Source organism: Nematolebias whitei, chromosome 6, assembly GCF_014905685.2.
Source record: "Nematolebias whitei isolate Nwh7 chromosome 6, NemWhi1, whole genome shotgun sequence".
NCBI classification, from domain to species: domain Eukaryota; kingdom Metazoa; phylum Chordata; class Actinopteri; order Cyprinodontiformes; family Rivulidae; genus Nematolebias; species Nematolebias whitei.
Genome location: NC_056503.1, coordinates 28,895,286 through 28,908,012, shown reverse-complemented (window position 1 = coordinate 28,908,012; position 12,727 = coordinate 28,895,286). Strand labels below are relative to the sequence as shown.

Genomic DNA, 12,727 nt, shown 5'->3' with positions numbered 1-12,727 from the left:
GTCATTCTGTTTTTATTTTTGGAGTTTGCTGCTGTGACTGAGAAACGTGGAGTTTTGTGACGCTGATTGCATGTGGTGGTCACTGGGTTTCTTATTCACATGGTGCTTATAATTTTCTGTTTGTTTGCTTTATTTGTTTTTCTTATGTCTTTAAGTTGTACTTTGTTGTTAATATGTTGCAAGTAAAGTGAACAGAGTGGGTCAGTAACCTTAATGAGACTGGAAAGATGAAACACATGCTGGCATGTTTGTAGGAGGTCTCTATTTCCCTCTCTTCCTCTCTTCCTCTCCCTCGCTCTGTGCGTGAGCGGCTGTTACTGAAGATACAGCCACTGTTAGCGAGAGCCAGTGAGGCATCTGTATCACATCGGAGACACATTTAAAGAGCACTTTACCTGGCCTACGTCAAAATTTATCCACAAAAGTTATCCTAAGTCAACTCAGCTGAAGACTAAAGTCATCTCGGAGAGTAAGAAATGGACTGTCACAATGTAAGTAGATGCTTCAGATTTACTTTTGCAGAAAATTAAAATCGCATTCAACCACATCTTAGTTTGTTCAGTAGACGCAGACTCTGATATTTGGGTACCGGACTTTGTCACTAGTGCTGCCAAACTGTTTACTGCCGCTGTATTTGTTGTGTTTCTTTGTTTTTTGATCTAATGTATGTTAGGTACTAATCGTTTTTGTTTCTTAAATGGTACAATTGTCAAACCAAATGGGCAAAAAGAGGTTTACTGGAATAACCTTTTCATTAAAAGTGGATAACATTGTCTAAGATTTGTATTGGAATGTTTCAAACCTTTATCAGATTAGGACCCATGAGTCAACAACATCCCAAAGGATGTGTGTTGGCAGAACAATCCAGTGCAGCTGTGTATCTTTGCTCCTGTGAAAGAGCTGGCTGCTCAGTGAGCAGTCAGACAGAGAGGCTAATGAAAGCTGGCCGAACAGGTGGGTGGTCACACTCCCACACTGGAGGGGTTTCACTGGAGACATGATCCTCTGCTTCACCGAGATAGTGGGATGGCAGTGGGATCATCCTGTGGGCTGCCTGCGTATGAAATGCCAGTCTGTGTCCATAAGCAAAAGCATCAAGGTATCCCTTATCTATTATCTCCACTCGATTTGAATAGGTGTTTACATAACTCGTCAATATCCTTGGCACTGTTCCACTGACAGTTTGTCACAAACCTGGATTTCTTTTCCGCCCACTCCTCACTTCCTTTGGGACAGTAGTTTAGCTACTTTCAACATCCGAGTGAGTGGCTGCTGTTGACTGCAGCAACATTTTTGCTGGATCATTCATTTTAGGCTAAACTTGTGAGCAATAACTTTTTTTTTTTTGGGTGGGGGTGGGGGGGTAAAGATTATTTTAAATATAAGATTTTTTTTTTTACTGTGAGCTGTGTTGCTATGATAAAAAAAAAAAAAAACGACTGATAATTACTCTACCTAATATTTTAGTTGTCTACTTTGCTTTGTCTCTTATTTTTAAGTTGACCCTTTAGACTCTAGATGATTTATGACTTTCCCACTTTTTCCCAATGACAAAAAGAGTATAAAATAAAGTGAGATGTTGACCCTTTGAGAACGCTGCTGAAATCATGTAATGATGGTGCATAACTAAGCAAGCTCAACATGCTTTTAAAAATAAATTAAGAAAATAGAGCTGTTACGCATAAACAGTTAACATTATGAAATATGGTCTCACAGTCTGTTAACAATGAAATACTCCCACTGGTGTTGCATAAATATAAACATCATCACGTTCATAAAATCTGTTCTCCCGCTATAATAAACTACGTCGCGGTTGTCCTCCTTTTAACAGGAGGAGTGCAGCCGGCCCCAGGAGGAGGAGGACATCATGGACATCCCCCTGGATGACCCCGAGGCTAACAGGGCTGCTGCCAAGATCCAGGCGGGCTTTCGTGGCCACATGACCCGTAAGAAGATGAAGCCAGAGGACAAAACTGAAGGGGAGGAGGTGAGCAGCACTGGGGATGTGCTCAACAGCCAGGGGGTCTCAGGTCAGTGTTGTAGAGCCAAGGGGTAAGAATAAAGTCCCATAATGCTGCTAAAATGGGCATTAGGGTTAGTGATTGTTCATATGGTAAGTTAAGCTCCCACCGCAAACTTTAACTACACTAAGTGACTTAAGGTAAGTGGTGAAAAACTCTCTAAAGTAATGTAGCCATTTATATTTCTATGAAGTGGTTATGTATGGTCTAATGCCTTGAGGAGACGTAGTCTTACCTCTGAGCAGCATAATGCAGAAACACAAACTGGTTTACTGTTATACACATTAGGAAAACAATCCACTTTAAATCCATAAATAATTCAGAACATCTATTAAAGCCCCTTATGGCTTAACCCAAGTGTGATTAATGCAAGACAAGACTGAATGACTCATTTAATTATCCCGTGGGGTCTTCAGCAACAGATGATTGAATCAGTTAGTTGGTCTTTTTTATGCTTAAGGGCTTGGATGAATCCACTTTTAGGTGTGCTGTTAAACAAAGATACAAAAAATGTTTGAGATCCATTTGCTTAGAAAATGTCAAGTTACATTATGTGCTTACCTTTTATTTTCTACAGTCGCAATATATCGGAGATTACTCAGATATTGTACAAACTAAAGTTTCTCCGCGTAAAGAAAGAAATGTAGAAAGCTTCACTGACAGGAAAGAAAAGTGATGGTGAGAACCACCGAAAGAGGTTTTGTGAGTAAATAAATCTTCAGATTAGTGCCACTTAAAATGTGGCTCTTACCCAGTAAGGGTACATTTTTGTAGGAATGATGTAGTTACCACATTATTGCTTTTCACTAACCTAGTTTTCGGCTGCCTTGAATCTTTAGGTAGGAGCTATATTTATAGCTCCAGGTGTGTTATGTACGCTATGCCTAAAAGGGCCGAGCATAATTAATGGAGCTGTCTGAGTGGAGCCGAGCACGTTGAGCTCCTCCCACTGGGGGGAGACCCCCTTTCCACATGATACACGCTCATCAGTCATATTAGCTGTGAAGAAAATACTTTAAAACTATGCTCAGTAATATTGCTTCACAAACGTATCATTCTTAATAAATGTGTGCAGAGCAGTGTGTTTTTATATTAATTATCACTGAACAGCTGGGTGTGCAGTTTTCTTAGGTCAGTAATAAAGTTAGCTTTTGTGTTTGATCCTTTACCCTTGACCACATGGATGGATGCAGAACCGTTCCTTCTAGGTTCATTTGTTAACTGTGCCTCGCCTGTGTCTTTTTTTAGAGACAGGAAGATCGGGGGCAGTAGGGAGAGACGACACATCTGTGCCGGAACAGTGACGCCCCTGTCCTGACCTGGATGGAAGGGAGGAGGAGGAGTTAAGGTAGTGGGAGAAGTTTGGCTTAAGCTGGTTGAGCTGGCTTTCAGGCACACCTTTTTGCACCCCCGCCCCCAACCTCAAGTCATTTTCTTTCTTTCTTTTTTTAAACACAAATTATCTGTAGAAAATGAACAGTTTTGAGGGTGTGTTATGTGATTTTTGTGAACTTTAACACTCCCGCTCTGCTTCTTCAGCAGCCTCATCCGTGCGGATGTGTTTGACCCAGAACTTGCGACTCGCTGCATGTACTTGTGAAACTTCTGGTACTGTGCTAGTTTTTAGATGATGATCTGTGAATGTGAAAATGAATGTCCTCTAAATGCTAAACGGGGCTTTTCTTTTGAATGGATCAGCGCATATATTCTGTGTGCACACCTTGTTATGCATTAATTATTGGCTTATGCTGTTCGTTATTTTGACATGCTTGTATCCTGACAGTTATCTGACTTGCTTCTAAAAATGATTAAAACATACAAATCACTAAAGGAGAAGTAGCTACGTATGTTCTGTTTGTTTACATCTAACGCTCCAATTGCATACGTCTTTTCACAATTCCAAACATTTTCTATAAAATCTGATCTTCCAGAGCAGTGAGCATGCAGACGTCACACTTTCTCCAGATGCATTTTGGTTTGGTACAGCTTTATGACACATTAGTTCAGTGTGCTCTGTTTTTTTTTCTTGTTTTTTTTTTTTTTTTTGTATCAGTGGGATTTGCTTGTACGAGAAAACAGTTGTAAGAGTTTCCCGAGTCTTTGGGCTTTAAAAGTAACTGGATAGTACCTGAATTTTGGTGTCGAGTCACTAATAAATTTACTCTAAACATATGGTGAAATGTCTGTTTTAAACTAGTTTGTTTCAAGCTCATATCACATAAATGTTGTCCCTTGATAACAAACAAAAGAAAAACCTGAATATCTTTGCATAACGATACAGAACTTAAAGCAGCTCGCCCTCCTTTTTAACGAAAACAGCTTTTATTTGGAGGGAAAAAAATGTTTTCTTAAACATGAAACAATGTTCTGCCTCCCGTGTGGTTCTCTTACACAAGAAATCTCATAAATAATCCATGACATAAATGTGTATTTAGCTCTTGCTGTGTTAGCTGCACGACACAAAGGTACTCTGTTTTGATACCACCACAGTTTAAATAATAATATTCAACGCCATAAATAAAATTGTATCACAAAGCATGATCGCAAAGGGATGCGTGTACTTGTCAGGTACTTTATAACGTACAAAAAGCAATTTTCATCACAAAAGCACACTTTAATTTCTCCTCATCTGCCGAGGCAGTCTTGTTGGCTTTATGAGAAGCAGGATAGAGCATCTTCAGTCTCCCAGCGCACCCACTCAGCCCACCCACACACATCTGAGCCACGCAGCACACTGCACAAGCTCGAGCTGCACATGCATTCTCACACAGGAAAAACACAACCCATACTTTAGCAGGCAGATCGCACTCAAGTCACTCTGTCACGCACACGCACGTGTTGACGGGCTGTGTCATCAGCTGTAGAGACAGGACGACCAACATCCAGTTAGAAGTGGTTTTGCAGTTGCAGGGTGCAAACACTTCCTCCTCAGGCTGACATCCCTCCCTTCTCCTCCTCTTCCATCTCGTAAACGTCCTCTACGGGTTTTATTTGGACCTGGTTTGTTCTCCTACTCAGTCCCAGAGGAGCCACGGCCACGTTCTGCTGTCTCTTTAATGACTGTGGGTGAACAATCAATACCATGCACTCCTCCAAACATAGCACAACACCCACTTTGTGCTGTAGATTGAATTCTGACGCTGGAAAAAAAAAAGACATTAAATAAGAATACCCAGAGAATCACATCAGTCAGGATATTATTGGACCTGCATGTGAAAACACGTTTGTAGAGCGCATGGTTGCTTTAAACGTCCAAGTTGCCCCCTTCCCTCTGCAAACTTGGTCTATTTTAAGAGTACATCATAAGAACGATCTGCTTGGTTGCCTTGTTCTACTTCTTAGACAGCTTGTCAGTGAGAAAAAGATCTCCAGTCTCCTGGGAGATAATTAGAGACGAATAAGGCAGGACAAACAGCAGGGGGCGCAGTCATACGCTTACTTTTCCAGTGGTTCCACTGCAGGCCTGCCATCTTATCAGGACCTTTATTTATTATTCAGAATAGGTTGCACAACTGAGAGGACGGTTTCCAGATACACTTTCAGTTTGCAGTGAAATAAAATGTGTTTTTTAGAGGGTCAGTCATAACAAACCACCGCCCAACTCATCCATGGTGCCTGTCATAAAAGATTCACCTTAAACCGTCTGTCGCTCCCCCAGCTCTCCCTCTGCCGGCTGAAAAGTGTCCCTCTTGATTCAGAGCGCGTTAGAAGATCAGACGAAGGGCTTTTAGCGAGGGCAAAGGTGGAGGGGAGAGGTTGGACTTTGATGGCTCGCTAGGAGACTGAACCCCTGGGAGGGGTGGGTGGTGGCTCCACTCCCAATGTCGGCCGAGCGTCCTCCTCTGCAGTGAAGTGGTCGTTGTTTTCCAACAAAATGCTGTAAAGTAATGTAAAAAGAAAGAAAAACACTCGTAACAAAAGAATTCCTGGAGGTGGGTAAGATGACTTACGAAGCTGACTCATCAGACGACGCTGGAACATCACAGGCTGATGTGACATCTGGGGATTTGACACGTCTGAAAAAATAAAATCTGACAAACTTTCAAAAAAAAAATGTTTTAATTTAAAACTGATGGCATCGAAGAAACAGCCGAGGTTCGTTAATCTTTAAACAATGTTCTTGTGTTTTGCTTGTACCCATTTTTTTTTTCTGTCAGGTGAGAACTTGATGTTTTTCTTTAATAAGAAAAGCACAGCCAAGGCTTTAGAAAGCTTTTATCTTTGAAACATCATGTGTTGCCTGTATGCAGCTTCTACACGACCCAGAGGAAAAACTAGGTACAACCTTAATTAGTCTGTTGTTTTGCAGTGCCTCTGGTTAAACTCCTGATTACTTAGGCCAGGGGTTCTCAAACTCTTTGGGTTCAGGGACCCCTTACAGGGGAGAGAAAGTTTCAGGGACACCCTCATAACCCTCACGTTCATTAAATAATTTTCATCTATTTGTCTCTTTGATGCAATGGAAATGTTTGTGTAACATAAATACTTAAGATCTGTTCTTTAATAGTATTATTGCAATTTTTATACTTTTAAACATGGGATATTTTTCATTCAAGACATATTTAATTAACTTTTTTTGAAATTTCATCCATCCATTATCTTTTACCCGCTTCGTCCATTTGGGGTCACGGGGATCACCGGTGCCCATGTCCGCAATCGTTGTGCGAGGGGCGGGGTACACCCTGGACAGGTCTCCAGTCCATCACAGGGACACATAGAGACAAACAACCATTCACTCTCTCACTCACACCTAGAGACAATTTTAGAGTTACCAATCAGCCTAACATGCATGTTTTTGGTCTGTGGGAGGAAACTGGAGCACCCGGAGAAAACCCACGCATGCACGGAGAGAACATGCAAACTCCGCCCAGAAAGGCCCCTGGACCGGGGTTTGAACCAAGGACCTGCTCGCTGAGAGGCAGCAGCTCTACCAGTTGCGCCACCGTGCTGCCCTTGAACAAATGTGTTGCTACTTCAAAATTATTACAGAAAACTCTTTTAAATAAAACTGAACAGGATCATAACAGCAGTAGTCATACCAAGTAACAGGGCTTCATTTGTAAACTGATCGATGCCGGAATGCAAATAGTGGGCGAGGGGGTCCTACCCCGGAAAATTTTGAATAAAGTAGATGTGATTTCCTGCATTTTGGTGTATTTTAATGGGTTGTTAAACATCTGTGTGCTTGTAAAAAAAAAAAAAAAAAAATGCTTTGGGTTTTTTGCGGACCCCCAAGTACCAGCTCGTAGACCCTCGGGGGTCCGGGGACCCCAGTTTGAGAACCACTGACTTAAGCTACTGTGGAAGATTAGCACTAAACAGGGGCCGTATGTTCAAGTCTGACTGGAGGGTTGGTTCACAAGAAATACACCGAGTTTATTGGACGGGTCCAATTCAAAGGAGTTCAACAATGTGACTAAAGAAGGGGGGTTTCAAGTGGGTTGCTTTCTCAGCTCAAGTATTTTTGCAAAGTAGCTGAACTTATTAAGTTTTTGATTGCTCACTTTGAGTTTATTTTAGAGCACATCTTTAGTGGGGGGGGGGGTGACAACTTTAAATGATAACATCCAATTATGACGTGACGTCGCTTGTTAAATCATTTCTTTGAGCTCCTTTTTTAAAGGGGCAAAGTTGAGCAGAAGAAAAGATCAGATCTACAGTGTGTCTCTGTCTCACAGGGACACACGTGCACAAATGCACACACAGAGTTGGCTGTTGTTAGCTGATGACTGTGGGGAGAGTGGGGCTCAGTGGGACCAGGCAGAGGCCAGTGTGGCAGGCAGTGGTGGGGAGAGCGTTGAAGCACAGAGACGTGCCCGGGGTGGATAAACCATGTTCACTAAGCGGGAGAAAGACTCTGCCCAGGACACAAGATGAAGGTGGAGAGGAAGTCCTCCTCTACAGGCGGCAGTTTCAGAGGCATTCCTCCACTACTGACACTTTCTGGCCTCTTCCTCCTCATCATCTTCACAGGTAGGTCCAAGCATTGACATGCATTCTTTTCAAGTAAATACGTTATAAATGTATGAAAAAGAAGCCTGACTGAGTTTAGTTGACATGTCCTTATACTTTCAAGGTCTTTGAGTAAAATCCTTTGCTTGCATACGTTTCACAACACTTTAATTCCAAATAAGTTGAAATGAAGTCAATATTTAGGTCAAATGAGTCAGTTTTTGTTTCTTTTATGCTCCATGAATTGGCAGCTGAATAGATTTGTTCATGGGTGGTTCCCAACACTGAGCTCACATTTTAAAGCTTCAAAGGACATGAAGAGGAGATCGAAGGGGCTTTTAGTTTAAAGAGTGACAGTGTTGTTGTTTAGTTCTGAGCAGTAAATCAGGCCGTGTTGGGTTCTTGTTTTACTGAAGTTGAGAGAAATAAAGATGAAAAGTTTAAAAAAAAATATATATATATAATGTGGTCTCATTTTGCAGCTGTACCATGGGACCAGTTTATCCAACCGGACTAGATTTGGCAGAATAACTGGATTGTGTATCCATCTTCACCAGTGACAAAGAATTTTTTCTCTCTCTCTTTCTCTCTTTCTAACCCTCTCACTCTTCAAGAGAGAAAACTAGTTCTAACAATCGTGCCCTTTGTCCTTATTGCCTTGGCAACCCTTGTCAGGCGGACCAAATGGTTGCCACAGCGATGCGGTGATGCCCTGCTAACTGCCTCTCTGTAAAGAATAGTGACTCCCTCTCCTCCCTCTCTCTCGCTCTGTTAAGCTGATCTCTCCATCACTGAACAGTAGGATGCCCCCAACGGGCCTTTAAGCCAATGTCTGGGCCTCCATGTGCCCAGCTACAGCTGAGTTATAGGAACCTCCACTGTGAACATAATAACTTGGCTTTGTTTGGTTACCAAGACAGGGCTCTACTGTAAAGGTGAAATGTGAGTCACGCTATAAAACCCTACCCCTGCACCCCTGTGGGAGGGAGACAATAACTGAGGAAAACAAATCAAAATTAGTATATTACTTGTTCTCTGCAAGAGGCCGCAGCGGAGAGACTCCTGGAGGGAGTTTCTGATAAACTGATTTATGAAGATGTGGCTGGACATTCTGGGCCTACTTAAAAACCAGCATGTGTGCCATGATGAGGTCTGAATAGCTAAAAATTGAAAAACAAAATATATCAGACAAAACTCTTAAAGAACAATGACTCCTGTTTTAATCTTATCATAAAGGTCAAAGATTTGTAAATCTTCATGCTGAAACAAACATCACTTTGTGCATTCTTTCTTTTTTTTTTTTTTTTTTTTGCTACATTGTTGCTGCATAGTTTAATTACATAATATTTGAGCCAATTATTTGTTTCTTTAATCGCCTACTGCCAAAAGGTGAAGGTAGACAACATTGATTTCCCATGGCTTTTTTGTGTTCATCAGTCTGTTTCCAAAATATCCCAAGAACCATTGAACAAATTGCTATAAAACTCACACGAAAAGTGATACACATCTACCGGTATATGGATTACATAACTGTTAGCCACACAAAAACGCCTATGTATATTGACCTAATAATTGTTGTGGTAATAGCATAGAATGATTCCCAACATATAATTTTAGTACTAACAGATTGTGTAAAATTGTTGTAAAAAATAAATGCTTTTTATTGTTTGGAGTCAACTCTATAGGAAAACATGTCAAAGACCAGTGGATGGATCTTAATGAAACGTTCAGGAAATAATCACTCCATGTAGCTCGACAACTGATTTGCTTTTGGAGTCAACTTGATTGAAGATTCTGCAACAACCGACTGACCTTGGAAATACAAACATGGCTGTGATCCAGTCACTTTTATACTGTAGATCCTGTGCTAAAGTTTGGTGTGCTTGTAAGTGAGAGTAATTCACAACACACACTCTGAGTGTGACATCACTTTGTGCTTTTTTTTTTATTCTTTTTTCTTTTTGCTACATTGTTGCTGTACATAGTTTTATTACATAATATTTGAACCAATCCTGTTTCTTTAATCATCCACTGCCAAAAGGTGAAGGTAGACAACATTGTTTTTCCCATGGCTTTTTGTGTTCATCAGTTTGTCTGTTTCTTCTTCTTTGCACCGTTTCCTCTTCAGGGTCGTCACATCGAGTCATCCTCCATCCCTCTCTGTCCTCTGCATGTCCTCGTTCCAACTCCATGTCCTCTCTAACTGCATCCATATATCTTCTGTCTTTTTCCTGACAGCTGCATTTCTAACATCCTTCTACTAATATACCCACTGTCCCTCCTCTGGACAGGTCCAAACCTTCTCAGTCTGGTCTCTCTAACTTTAACTCCCAGTTGTTCAACATGTGCTGTACCTCTGATGATCTCATTCCTCGTCACTCCTAAGGAGAACCTCAACATCTTCATTTTTACCACTTCCAGTTCTTTCTCCTGTCTTTTTGTCAATGCCACTGTCTCCAAACATACTAGATAGCTGGTCTCACCACTGTCTTGTAAACTTTTCTTTTGACCTTTGCTGCCTACTTCAAAATTTGACCAAAATGGTCACAGCTCGTACATTTCTCAACATACAGTAAGCTGATATCAGGGTTTTTTTTTTAACGGCATATACATGATTTCAAGGAATGCTAAGCTTTTAATTATTTAACTGATGTTGCTCTTTCTTGCCTCTGAACCATGAAGCTACAAAGTGTACATTATGTGACTGTGTCATAAAGTGATGTGCAAAACATCAAAATGAAAAGTGTAGACTACAAAGAACTGAGGCAGGTCAGCAGTTCACCATCAGCAGCTTTCCTTCGTGGATTTGGAACGGCAGATCTCTACAGTAAAGGGAAAAGAAATATATCGCATGGTAAACCAGTAGAGTAACAATATGAGATTTTGATATCAAAATGACTGTATGCATACACACACACACACAAAAATAATAATTAGAAAACAAAAATTATACAAGTTCAGTTTTCTACACTTTAAGAAAACATGATGTAAAACACTTTCTTTTACTGCTTTAATTACAAGACTGGGTCAGATGGAAACATGGATTCATGGTGTTTTATGCTGTTTTGTTTTCTCTGTTACAACGACTGAGCAACAAAAAGGTGAATTCTACTGCAACTAATCCACAAATGTTTTTGGAAATATGACAGCAAATTGTTTAACCTGTTTATTAAGGAATACTGTAGATTATGACAAGTAAACCTACAACAACAAATTCAACATTTCCAAACAAATACAAATTTCAAGTTAAAGGCAGAATTTATGATACGGTTTGAGAAGAACACAGACACCTAATAATTTTTTTAATTGTACTCTACCTGTTCGGTACCACTTTACAATAAGGCTCCCCTTATAGATGGCTAATAAATAGTTTATAGATATGTTATTAATGTCTCTATAAGCACTTTATAAACCATTAATAATTGTTTATTATGCATTTATTAAGGGTGACAGAGACACAAAACTGGGCAGTTTCTTGCCAAATAGAGAGCCAAATCTGTTCACCTATATATTTCATCTGGAGTTGTTACATTAAACATTCCAGACTAAGTTACTACCGAATAAGCATTTGTAAACCTAATTATTTTAGGATACAATATTTGTTGTAGGTACTTATAATGAAGTGATAAAATACAATATTATGTGCTAAAGAAATAGGTTTACAAATTCTTATTGTGCTTACAAGGTAGTAACTTTAATCTCAAATGTTTAATATAACAACTCTAGATGAAGAATATAGGTGAACAGATTTGGCAAGAAACTGGTCAGTTTTGTTTCTGTCACCCTTAAATAATGAATAATGAACAGTTATTAATAATTTATAAAGTGTTTATAGGGGATTTAATAACACATCTATAAACTATTTATTAGCCATGTATAAGGGGAGCCTTATTTTTAAAGTGGTACCATTTTTTTTTTTTTCCTCGGATGACCTAAAACATTCTCCTTCTGTTCTGATTTAGATTTCAATTAGAACTTATGACATGAATTACTGTTATTTAGTTTTTTACTCTACTTAAAGCACGTCTTGTTTTAAAATTGATCCAATCAAAGCACCACAGGCTGCAAAGAAGCTGCATTTTATTCACTCAGCCAACCCCTCGCCATGGATCTCCCCTCCTCACTTCAGGACCTCACCTCTGTTTCTTTGGCCTTTCTGCAGGTGAGACTTTGGGAGTGAATGTAACGAGCCAGACCCAGATGGTGAGGGGCACGGTGGGCAGAGAGGCCCTCCTGTCGGTCAGCTACACGAGCAGCAGCTCAGCCAAGCCCGTCATCAAGTGGCAGCTGAAGAGGGACAAAGTGAAACCTGTCACTGTTGTACAGTCAATAGGAACAGATGTTATAGGAAACCTGAGGCCTGAGTACAGAAACCGCATCCAGGTGTTTGACAATGGCTCCCTGCTGCTTCACAACCTGCAGCTGTCAGATGAAGGAGCGTACGAAGTCGAGATCTCCATCACGGATGAGACGTTCACTGGAGAGCACTACATTGAGCTCACTGTGGACGGTATACCACACAGTTATTTCTCTTCTTAAAGGGCTAGTTCATACCTTTCAAAGCAGGAGTTTTAAAAGTTATTTTCTGTCATTATCTTACCTGTTGTAGATAGCTCTTTGAACAGCTTAAGTATGGAGACAAACTATTTGGACCAAAACGGCAAGCTAACAGCTAACCCGAGCAGCACCAGAAACCAAAGAAAACAACTGCCTCTCTAATACAACTCCAGTCTTCGTACGCTCCTTCATCTGAC

General features: G+C 40.5%; 2 protein-coding genes across 3 annotated transcripts in view; both read left to right on the top strand.

Moving 5' to 3' along the window:
- The first annotated feature begins 279 nt into the window (after window positions 1-279).
- spa17 (sperm autoantigenic protein 17) lies at window positions 280-3,594 on the top strand. 2 transcript variants are annotated; one of them, XM_037678158.1, is made up of 3 exons: window positions 280-491; window positions 1,832-1,987; window positions 3,270-3,594. In XM_037678158.1, the coding sequence occupies exons 1-3, from the start codon at window positions 477-479 to the stop codon at window positions 3,291-3,293; spliced, it is 195 nt and encodes a 64-aa protein (XP_037534086.1). In that variant the 5' UTR covers window positions 280-476; the 3' UTR covers window positions 3,294-3,594. The 2 variants fall into 2 exon arrangements, with proteins under 2 accessions (XP_037534086.1, XP_037534085.1); XM_037678157.1 differs by having other exon boundaries at window positions 1,832-2,030.
- Window positions 3,595-7,779: 4,185 nt separating this feature from the next.
- The window catches only part of hepacama (hepatic and glial cell adhesion molecule a), a 14,678-nt gene continuing 9,730 nt past the window's right edge, over window positions 7,780-12,727 (top strand). Inside the window, exons 1-2 of the mRNA XM_037678156.1 lie at window positions 7,780-7,994; window positions 12,136-12,483. Coding sequence (XP_037534084.1) covers window positions 7,895-7,994; window positions 12,136-12,483 — 448 coding nt within the window. The 5' untranslated portion in view covers window positions 7,780-7,894. The remainder of the gene's footprint in view (window positions 7,995-12,135; window positions 12,484-12,727) is intronic.

Bases quoted from the DNA above. Each gene is read 5' to 3' on its own strand.
- spa17 (XM_037678157.1), top strand. The intron at 2,031-3,269 runs GTCAGTGTTGTA...GTCTTTTTTTAG, and splicing joins CAACAGCCAGGGGGTCTCAG to AGACAGGAAGATCGGGGGCA.